Raw genomic sequence first — 11,532 nt, 5'->3', positions numbered from 1 at the left:
GTCGGAAACACACGTACCAGTTATGCTTGTATTTTGAAGGCTGAAACCGGAAGTGTATTAAACGTGCAGGATTGAATGCTGTCGACTCGGCAGATCTGAGTGGTTTCAGTGGAACCAGGAGGAATCAGACAGCAGGTGAGTTTTACTTGTTTTCTCCTAAAAGTTTAAATCTTTAGTATATTTACTTTGTCAGTTTGTTCACGTTCTTCGTAAAGTTAGACTGAAAGCTATCGATACTGACGTTACCTCAACAGGTCGTTGTACTTCAGACCTGCCCGCATTAGTAACACTAGCTTAAATTTAAAATCATAAAATGTTATGGCATTTTTTTTTTAACTCTTGTGAAGGATATTTCTGACAAAGCAGTTATCTCAGACTGTGGTAACAAGAACAAATGCAGTAAATTAGTTCTGCACTGTGGTACACCATTCATCGTGCACTGATTTACTGAGTTCAACTCAACTTTGTTGAACATTTTAAGCGGCACTCAAAATCATAGCCTAGTTTTATGACCGAGGCTTTTTCTATTTCCAAATGCTGTTTTTAAATGCCCTTTAAAATATATATATATATATTTTTTAATTAGTTTATTTAAGCTCTTTTTTAATTTATTAAAATGTATTAATTAATTTATTGATCTTGGCTAGCTTGGCTTTTTTTTTTTCAAGTTTCCTGTCTTATTTGTTTAATAATTGTTTTTAATGTAAAGCAATAGCCTTGATAACATTTTTAGTAGGTGGGATTAGTGTCTACACTTTTTTTTAAATGTGGTAATCTTTTCATTTTCTCTGAACTGATCATGCACTGAGAGGTTGAGCCAGCCTTTCCTGCAGAACCTGTTTACACTCCGGTTTAGTTAAATCAGTTCACAGGTATGCTGAAAAGTGGAAACACTGACACTCGTTTTGAAACGGTCACATTGAATCTCAATGGATCAGTTACCTGTAGTGTAATGGAAAAATAATGACGAATTACCTCCAGAAAGTGCCACAGGTTTCATGTCAACATCAGGGAAAATACTAACTGGATTAAATCCATTTAATCACACAAACATACTGCAGGCTTTGACTGTTGAAACATTTCAATATCCTGTCACTTTTGCCAGAAACATGAAATGAAATGCACATATGAAAAGGATGCCACTATAAACCTCAATCACAGGGGTTTAATTCACTGTTACCATTTTATGGACATGTATGCTTCTGAGCCAATCGGAATATTATTTGGTATAACGCAGATATAAAAGCAGAAATACAGACACAAATTTAAAGCAGAAATACAGAATGAATTGAAGGTACACAGATGTTTGTTTCCCGGAGAAATCTTCCCTCAGAACTGCCAGTGAAAGCAACACCTCAGGAACTGATGCAAGCTAAAACATGCAGCAATGCAAACTGGGCTTTACTAGTAGCTGATATTAAGATGGTTTCTTGTTGTTTTCTTTTATGAAAGGTATCAACATGATGATTACTATTAGTAGCTATGAAATAATTTATTGAGATTTGTTTCCCCAAATACCTCAACTGTCTTACATCTACCTCAGCTTGGATTCTTTGATTTCACCCCATCTACACATATCAGTAACCCCACTCCCCCTTTTTTTTTTTTTTGCTTGTGTGTTTTCTTTCTCCAGCGCGATGTGGTGGGTGCTGTGGGTGCTCGCCGCCTTGCTGGCTCTCTTCTGCACTCTGGATGTGTGGTACTTCCTCCGGGTAGCTGCTGTGATCCTACGGGCCTGGTTCCTGCCTCCAATCTGGGACGTCACCGCAGAGGTGATCCAAACAGGCCGGGTCACTCCCAATGACATCGACATGTGCCACATGAACAATGCTCGTTACCTCCGCGAGTGTGACTTTGCCCGCTACGCTCTCTACATGCGTAACGGCATGTTCAAGGCTGTGCGAGCACTCAAAGCTTCAGTGGTAGTGGGGGCCACCACCATCCGTTACCGCAGGGCTCTTTGTATAGGTGAGGGGTACGAGCTGCGAAGTCGCATCGTCACATGGGATGACAAAGCTTTTTTCCTGGAGCAGAGATTTGTGTCAGCAAAAGATGGGTTGGTGTGTGCCGTCATGTACTGCAAGCAGAGCATCGTACGCAGCAGCCCAGACAAGATCATGCAGCACCTGTGTAAGCGGAAGGTAAGAATAATTTAACACACAAGCAAATTGGACACCTTTTTGATACTTGAAGGACATTGAGTCTATGATTTGTTCCTTGCAGGTGGAGTGCCCTGAGTTTCCAGAGGACCTACAGCACTGGGTCAACTTCATCTCCGCCAGCAGCCAGGCCCTCAGAGCCGAGAGTGGACTAGACGAGAAGAACAAATAAGACATTGCATATAGCTTTAAGACTGGCTTTTTGTAAGACAGCTAATTTACCATGTCAGGTTAAAAAAAAAATGCATTTGTCTTCTGTTCACAATTACTTGACTTAAACACACTTGTGCCTACACATTTTAAAACTAGCTTCGCTTACACTCCAATACTTACCTATGTCAACACTGGAAGAACTTGCGCACCAGGCAGCAATAAAACAAATCCATTTTGAAGTCCTGTCAATGTATTTGTATTCCCTCACTATTCATACTGAGCCTCACACACTTCTAATAAGTGTCCAAGATGTTTTTTTACTGTACGCAAATGTGAAACTGAAAACGGTATTTTATAATAGAAAGCTAAATCAACTGATCGTGGTTACAAATCAGAAAGGGATGCAACACAACAAACAAGAATTTGATTGTATTGTTAAAATGAAGAAATACTGTAACAACAAAATGGACTTACCGTCACATCAGTTATATTATCTGTATAGTGGCATATACTATGTAGAAATAATCACCATAGACTAAAACTTTAAAGTAATAATCCTGAAGATTTTAACTTCAATAAATGCCCTCCAGGAAGTGATTAATGTAAAATGTAACACTTCATAGGACACACGCTCAGGCTCTTTATATGGGATTGTTTCATGTGTGTGTGCATGTTTTTCTATGCAATTTAACCCGACAACTCAAATTAAAACATTTGATGTATTTGTGTATTTTACATGGAAGTAATTAAAGAAAATAACATGAATTTAAATATTACATTTTAAAAATAGAAAATGCATTAAGGTGGTGTGTCCAATATTGTGGTAAAAATGTCATGTGGGTCACATGACATGGAAGTTATTTAAGAAAAATCACTTGAATACAATATTGTAGGTAAGAAAGTATTTACTTTTTAGTCCCACAAGGGGAACTTCAGAGAGAGAAAATACTTGGGAGAAGAAAGTAGGCTAAAAAGATTAGGGCTAACAGGAGAAAATATTAATACACAATAATCCAAGAGCATATTGGAGTATGGTGAAGTAGAGAATGCTTCCAGGTGGAGACAAATCTGAGAAACTCGAGCAATGTAGTAGTTAACTAACTCCAGAAGATGGCAGTAGCGCACCAGTAAGGATGCCAGCTGCTGTTAATACCCAAAGAGGAAGAAGAATTACAGAGCATCTTTGGTTGCGTCACACACCCGGAAGTCATGTTCATTCATTCTGCCGGTTTCTTCAAGTTGTATCGCATCCCATGGTAACACTCTCTTCTGGACACACGGTAAGTTTGACAGCAGTAAAAACACAATTCTACCGTATTTGTTGTTGTTGTTTAAATGTCGACGGCAATATATATATTTTTTAAATAGCGACTTTGCGCGTGTAGAGTTATGGTCTCTATTCTGCAAGGCCACCAACTGCAGGTAGCTAGCAGCTAAGCTAACGCTTTTGGCTGTCACAGCAGATTCATTTGAACTGAGCTCTCAAGGTTGTGGTCGGTGTTATGATGCTTCCGTATTTTAAGTTATAATATTAGGCCAGTGATTGAAGAAATAAACCACTAACGTCTTGTTTTTCCACTCATCTGCACTGACATTGATGAGGTCAAAGAAGCGTTTGATTAAATATTGAGTGGTCATGAATTTAGAAAACATCACTCCTTTTATGTAAGCATTTTATTTTAAGTAAACTGCTCTCAAACTTTAGAATTGCTATTGTAATATGTGGCATATCATTTGCCTTTTTATATGTCACTATTATGTATTATCATATATTATTATACTACATTACACCATACTATACTGTATATAGTTTATATATTCTATTACAGTACATCCTATATTATATTACTGTACTATTGCATATATTATGTCATATTATAAATCTTATTTACGGTTGCCTGTAGTGTAAAACCTCATACTATATCTCGCAACCCATACATCTTTTTATACTTCATACATGTAAACCTTTCTTCACAAAACTACAAATTCTAAAAATGACATAAAAAAATAAGAAGAATTAACATATATTGTACTTATCTTTTAAAGTTTTTTTCTTCTATTATATATTTATGTTTCTGGATTTGTGCAATTATTGCTTTTATTTGATTATTTTTTACTATGCTTTTGTTATGCAACTTTACACCAATGCAAATTCCTTGTGTATAAAACCTGGCAACAAACCTGACTCTGATTCTATTATCATATTTTACCATATTATGCTAATAATTTACTGAATTTTGCATTTTCTATATTATATTTATAATACATTTGTGTATTAATATAGAGACTAACACTAAGTACCATTACTTAATCATATTGTTGTCACTTCACTTTGTCATTTTATCTCCAAATGCTCTTGTGTAGTTTTTGATTTTTTGTTCTAGTCTCATTTTAGTTTCATGTACCTATTATTATAAATAAACAATAAAGGTTCATCTAATCTTCTCTGAACTGTTGTTCCAGAGAGATGTTGCTGCTGGTGCTGGGTGCCCTCCTCCTGCTCTTCTGCACTCTGGATGTATGGTACTTCCTACGGGGGGCCCAGGTGTTCTTCCAGGCGTGGTTCCAACCCAGAATATGGGACCTGCTGGCTGAGCAAAGTATCGATGGCATGGTCCTTCCCCATGATTTGGACTACATGGGCCACATGAACAACTCCCGATATCTAAGGGAGTGTGACTTTGCCCGCTTTCACCATTACATGCGAAACGGGCTGTTCATGGCTTCACGCAAACTGGGGGCCAGAATGGTGGTAGGGGCCTCCACCATCCGGTACCGACGCTCCCTGGCCTTCCGTGAGGCTTTTGAGATTCGGACCAAAATAGTGGGATGGGATGAGAAGGCGTTTTACGTGGAGCAGCGCTTTGTGTCCAAGAAAGATGATTTTGTCTCTGCGGTCATGCTCTGCAGGCAGAATGTAGTGCACTGCAGCCCGGAGAGCATTATCGAGTTTGTCTGCAAAAGGAAGGTGAGAAATAGCTTGAACTGGAGGAAAATATTGTTTTGACTGTAGTAGAGTTGCAACTGATATTTTCATCATCGATTAACCTGCTCATCATTATCTCGATTAATTGTTATGTCAGAAAATATGGAAAAGCACAATACATCAATCAAATTGATGTTTTTTTCCCCAAACAATACTTAAATATAAAAATATTGTGTTAACTATTAAATAAGAGAAATAAAAACAGCATCCAAATATTTTCAAAGTCCAGCTTCTCAACTTTGCAAATATTTGGACATTTTCTTTGAGTCCAACATGTAAAGAGATTCAGTTTTCTATCATACAAGATGAAGAGAAACATCAAATCATCACAAACATTTTCCCCTGTCAAACGTGTTGCCAATAGTTCCAGCTCTAGACTGTGGCTTTGGCGTTCTGCTAATTTTGTGTTTGTGTGCAGATCGAGTGCCCAGAGCTTCCAGAGGACCTCAAACACTGGATCAGCTTCATCTCAGCCAGCAGCCAGGCTCTGAGAGCAGAGAGCGGACTGGAAGAGAAGAACAAGTGAAGCCCCACACCATGACACCATGTATCATGAGTGTAGGCCCACTTATAATTCGCATTGCACGCACTTATACAGTATACACACATGCACACAAACAGTTAAACATCTTTTAGAGAGTTTTTAGTTGACTCACAAGATTTCATTTATCTCTGTTTTTGGGTCGATCTTTCCTGCTGTTTTATTTTTGTATGATGTGACCAGAAATACTGAACTTATGAAAACTTGAATTGTAAGGTATTCCACGTTTTTGAAATGCACTATATGCATTGGATCATATTGAAAGTTCTCTCAGAATAAAGTAGCTTTATCCTTGCAGCTTATAGACTGGCTTTAGACATCTTCATTCTCATTTTAGCAAAAGTCGTCTAACTTCAGATAAGCATGTAAAACAAAAGTTAATCTTCCACTGACATCATTGCATGTTTTAAAACAAACAGAATAATTTTTTGTGCCTGTTTTTTCTTGATTAGCCGTAGTTTACAGTTGACAATTTCAGAGAACTATATCTTTTTACAACAAAAAAAAAGCGTAGGTGTGACGAAATACTTGAATGGATATCATGAATATGTATTGACAATTGTTTTAATTTTCCCATCAGCATTTTGCACAAAGTAACCCAAGTGAGTAGACGGCAATCTGAAAGGGAATAATCGACTTTGAAGGATTGTCTTAATCAGTACAGTATTGTTCTTGTACTGACTGTTTAATATATGCATTTAAAGGGTGGGCTTCTCAATTGAAAAAGTTGTATATTATATATGTATAATTGGAATTGCATAAGTAAGAGAACATGCTCAGATCCAAATTAGCATAACGAGGCAATCTGATGTGAGGTTGCTGGCAACTTTTAAAAAGCTGCAATGCACGAGAAACCGATGTTAGGATGTTGCTTGGCCTTTTGAAATCGAGAACATTTAATGTTTAATGCATCAAAGCTTTATTTTGTGACCAAAGTAATGTATTGTTCTGTATGAAGAGGAAACACAATTTTAAAGATGTATGTCTAACCTGCAATTTATGTTGTCGATACACTGAAAAACCTTTTATTTATTTAAGTTTGAAGATATTCACTGACCTTTTTAATTTTCCACGTATATTATTCATGATCTATTGAAATGGTTTAATGTAACAAACTTTATTTATTGTGTTTGTTAATTATTTAAAGACATTTTAAATTAAAAATGCATTGGAAACTATGTTTCTGTGACTGGGCTTGCCTCTTAAGTGCTTGTTATTCAGCAATAACTTGAGCTACTAATGTACTGTGGTCTGTGGTCCTATATTGAAGACCAGTATTTGTACTTGACAAAGTATTACAGCTCAATAACGCCTCCGGGTGTGTGTGTGTTTGACGCGTACATGTAAAGTATGTGTTTCAGGAATTTAACAAAATGAAGCGGAAGTTTACCATCTACAAACGGCTCTATGCATTTGTGGAAGAAAAACTGACGGGTAAACCTTTTGTGTAAGTCTGAAGTTTCTGTGTTGTTCAATGTTGGTCAAACTGGATCTCAGTGCCCTGTGGCATTCCTTTTAGATGAAGTTAATAACAATAAACTTTTTTTATAGGGTGTAGTGCATGGCTTTTGGCAGTGGTGGAATGTGTACATTTATTCAAGTAATTTAGTAAAAGTTTGAGGTACTTCACTTTTATTTTACTTTCCATTTCCTGCTATTTTATTCTGTATGTCTACTTCACTACCTTACTGAGGGAAATGCAGTTTATCTGGCAGCTATAGTTAACATTCACATACATTCAAAATGTATATAATTATAAAATATTGTTATAGCTGCCCAAAAGTATATAAAGTAAGTAAAATCTTAACTACATAGAGAGCACAAAGTACAAGACCTTATTTGACCTGGACTTCATCCTTACATCCTTTTACTACATTTATTATTGGTTTAGTGGGTTTTTTCATAAAACAATGTATACACACTGCTGGAAAGTAGTGTAGTGCAGTAAAAAGTATAATATTTGCAACTGAATTGTGGAGTAGAAGTATAAATTAGTATGTAAAAAAATGGAAATACAAAGTAAAGTACAAGTAACACAAAAGTACCATTACTTGACTAAATGTACGTATTTACAAAAACACAGATTCACATACAAAGAAGGACAAACTTAATAGCTTAAATAAAATGTTTTTATTTTCAATTGAGTAATTATAGCAAGTTCAAGTTGCATTATGTTGATATTAAGTGTGCACAAACAAGTACACAGCACAATACATGCGAGCTAATAACAATGTATATTGATATTAAAAAATAAGGGATAAAACAATGCAATGAGAGACACATATTTTTTAATAAGTACATTTAAAATTAGAAAAGAGCAACCAATTTCACTGTAGGGGGTTTAATCAACAATGTTTCTTTATTTTATAAGAACCTGTTTCTTACTTTATTATTTGAGAGAGCAGGAGAGTTGAGCATTGAACTGAATTTAATTTTAAAAAGGGTGCTATGAACCGAAAAATATTCTCTATTGGAATAAGGAATTTTCCAAATAAAATGAAAAAGAATTAACAACATAGTTCAGAAATGTGTTGCTCATATTGTCAAAGTAAAAGATAATATTTTTAAGAGTAAAACGGTAACATTAGTGGTATTGAAACATAATAATTTCCTTCAAAAGCAAGGCAGATGGAGCATCCGGGGTGTTTTCTCGACTAAAAAATTAAATAATAAAAAAATTGACAATTAAGGGCTTTTAAAAAAGAGAGAAATAAAAAATCAATTACAATGTAGACAATAAACGAACACATTTCTTGTTGTTTTTCAAAGATTTTATTTTGTTTGGTTTTTTAAAGATTAAATTCCCTGCTACCGTTTCCGGTGACGTAACACTGACCACGCCCCCTCCTTTTCACTTCCTGTAAACAAAGCAGCAGCTGTCTGTCAGATTCCTGTGTTTTCGCTCATTTTCTACACTAACTTTCAGCGTGTTTTGACGATGGCTCAAGCCGGAGTCGTCCTGGACAAGGACCAGTTCAACTGCTCGATATGTCTGGACGTGCTGAGGGACCCTGTGACCATCCCCTGCGGACACAGCTACTGCTCGAGCTGTATCCAGAACTACTGGGACCAGGACGACTACCTGGGAGTCTTCGTCTGCCCGCAGTGCAGGCACAACTTCAACCCGAGGCCGGTGCTCGCCAGAAACACCATGTTGGCTGACGTGGTGGAGAAATTTAAAAAGACTGGACTCCAAGAGACCACGACGACGACGCCTGTAAATCAAAGTTTCGCTGAGGCCGACGACGTGGAGTGCGACGTGTGCACCGGGAGGAAAAATAAAGCTGTGAAGTCTTGTCTGGTGTGTCTGGCCTCCTATTGTGACGTCCACCTCCAGCCTCACTACGAGTCCGCTGCTTTCAAGAAACACAAGCTGGTATCGGCCTCCAAAAAGCTCCAGGAGACGATCTGTGACCGACACGACAAGCTGCTGGAGGTGTACTGCCGCACCGACAAGCAGTGCATCTGTTACCTGTGTCTGACAGATGAACACAAAGGCCACGACACGGTGCTTGCTGAGACCGAAATACAACAGAAGCAGGTAATCAATTAAATCAAATCATCTAATTGATTCAAGACAAGGCTGGTGATCAGCGACAGAACTGTATTTCTGTTCTACGTTACATTACATTACACATAGGCCTGTTCTGATGTGATCTACATGGTGTAAAAGCAGTGAAATTGTCCTTTATTTCTGTTTTCACAAATTGTCTTTATTTGATCCTATTATATTTATTTTAAAACAGCTAGTCTCAATTAGATCAATTTCTCTTTTTCACGAACATAATAAACATATTACATATAATTATGGACAAACACACAATTTACAAACAAAATATACATTGGTTCAACATTAAAGAAAACTAAACAAAAAAAAAGCATTTTTAATGCTTGAGTATGCTATAATGTTATACACTTGATTAGTTATTGTTATTTGTTTTTAAAACCTCTTGTAATGTGCAACAATGCACAATTTACAAACAAAAAATGCATCAATACCACATTAAAGAAAATCTATGGAAGCCCTGAGTGGTCAGTGAGAAAGAATATGGTGATATCTTTTAATCCATCATAGTCTGAGCTAAGCTTTAGTTCTGTGAAACAGGTGGGGGGGGGGGAAGTTGTGGCTGGCATATATTGATATAATTAAAATACAACAGGAAGGCATGCAAGTAATGTTACATAACCTGCAAACACAATATATGTTTGTGTTTAGAGTGCATGGAGAAATTTAAACTCACTGATGCACTTCAGCCTCTTGAGGCCAAAACAAGTATTGTAACTAGCACTTACTAACTAACTAACACTAACCATAGACTATATATAAGGTATTAATTAACTAGTAACAAAAAAATAAACTTTGCAAGATTATCCACAATTTGGATCAGACTTAGAAAATGCATCACCAGATTTATTTTCCTAACTTGCCTCTCAGGGATCTGTGAAAACAAGTCCAAGTGGCTTTAAACATGCTCAATTATAATGTTTTAAAATGAAAGTAAATACAATATATATACAGTTATATCTGGTCCGGGTGAAGAAAAAGCAGGGAAATAGCTCTTTTTTTCAGTTTTTAAAAATAAAATAAACAAGATAGTCACGTTGAGTTCAAGGTCTCTTTTTCAGGAAAAGAATAAACATAATAATCAATATAAGTATCGACAAACCCACAGGAATTCACAACAACACGCTTTACAAACAAAACGTACATTGGTTCCACATTAAAGAAATAAAATACATAAAGTCACATTTAAAATGGCAAGTATAATGTTTTCATATCTTCAAAAGAAATGAGAGATTTTAATTTAAAAACTTGTTGTAATGTGTAATTTCTGTGTTATATCTGGTGTAATATACTCTACATGGTGTAAAAGCAGTGAAATGGTCCTTTACTTCTGTTTCCATTATTGGGGAAACACATTTTGTAGTTTTAGATCTTGTCTAATGTGATCTGAATGGAGAACAAGTATGAAATGACCCTTTTTCTGTTTAAAAAGAAAAAGAATAAGCCAGTTCCACACATCTAAAACTGGGCTTTAAATCGTCTCTTGTGTCTCCATGTTAATCTAATCCAATATTCAACCTAACTTTCTGCTTTCTTTTCCTCAGAGGCAGCTTGGGGACATGAAGCAGAGCTCTCAGCTGAGAATTCATCAAAGGGAAAAGGGAGTCCAGGAGATCAGACAAGCCATTTTCTCTCTCAATGTAAGTGTCAACACCCTGATATAAGAACACGGTAGATCACCACAGAGATGCTAAATCTTACCTCTGCCAGATTTCCAATTTCTAATTTGACAGTTTTAGACAATGCCCCCCTATATGTTGCTTTGTGTCTCCCCCTCCAGCGCGCTGCTCGGGTAGCAGCTGAGGAGAGCGACGCAGTCTTTACAGAACTGATTCGGTCTATCGAGCTGAAGCGTTTCGAGGTGAGAGAGCTGATCAAAGCCCAGGAAAAGACGGCCGTCAGTCAGGCCGAGCAGCTGCTGGAGAAGATCCAGAAGGAGATCACTGAGCTGAAGAACAACGAGGCTGAACTGGATAAACTTTCCCTCACTGAGGACCACGTCCATTTCCTTCAGGTAACAAGGATTCAAAGATTTTACATTGAACACAAGATTCATGTCATGTTAGTCCTTAAAGTCTTATTTAGTTTTTTCAAAAGTAAAATAGTGCTGTAAAGCTGTTTTTAATGC

General features: G+C 36.7%; 3 protein-coding genes across 3 annotated transcripts in view; all 3 read left to right on the top strand.

Moving 5' to 3' along the window:
* On the top strand, positions 1 to 3,078 carry LOC115022623 (protein THEM6-like). The gene is made up of 3 exons (XM_029453671.1): positions 1 to 135; positions 1,634 to 2,141; positions 2,224 to 3,078. The coding sequence occupies exons 2-3, from the start codon at positions 1,638 to 1,640 to the stop codon at positions 2,329 to 2,331; spliced, it is 612 nt and encodes a 203-aa protein (XP_029309531.1). The 5' UTR covers positions 1 to 135; positions 1,634 to 1,637; the 3' UTR covers positions 2,332 to 3,078.
* Positions 3,079 to 3,472: 394 nt separating this feature from the next.
* Positions 3,473 to 7,396, top strand: LOC115021953 (protein THEM6-like). Its single transcript, XM_029452692.1, has 3 exons — positions 3,473 to 3,592; positions 4,776 to 5,280; positions 5,717 to 7,396. Exons 2-3 carry the CDS (start codon positions 4,780 to 4,782, stop codon positions 5,822 to 5,824), a joined length of 609 nt encoding a protein of 202 aa, XP_029308552.1. The 5' UTR covers positions 3,473 to 3,592; positions 4,776 to 4,779; the 3' UTR covers positions 5,825 to 7,396.
* Positions 7,397 to 8,678: 1,282 nt separating this feature from the next.
* LOC115022091 (E3 ubiquitin/ISG15 ligase TRIM25-like) overlaps positions 8,679 to 11,532 on the top strand; it is a 5,869-nt gene continuing 3,015 nt past the window's right edge. The window contains exons 1-3 of the mRNA XM_029452947.1: positions 8,679 to 9,380; positions 10,949 to 11,044; positions 11,185 to 11,418. Of these exons, the coding sequence (XP_029308807.1) occupies positions 8,778 to 9,380; positions 10,949 to 11,044; positions 11,185 to 11,418 (933 nt within the window). The 5' untranslated portion in view covers positions 8,679 to 8,777. The remainder of the gene's footprint in view (positions 9,381 to 10,948; positions 11,045 to 11,184; positions 11,419 to 11,532) is intronic.

Source organism: Cottoperca gobio, chromosome 17 (genome assembly GCF_900634415.1).
Source record: "Cottoperca gobio chromosome 17, fCotGob3.1, whole genome shotgun sequence".
NCBI lineage: Eukaryota > Metazoa > Chordata > Actinopteri > Perciformes > Bovichtidae > Cottoperca > Cottoperca gobio.
Note: the sequence above shows the minus strand (reverse complement) of the source record. Positions and strands in the feature narration are given on the sequence as shown.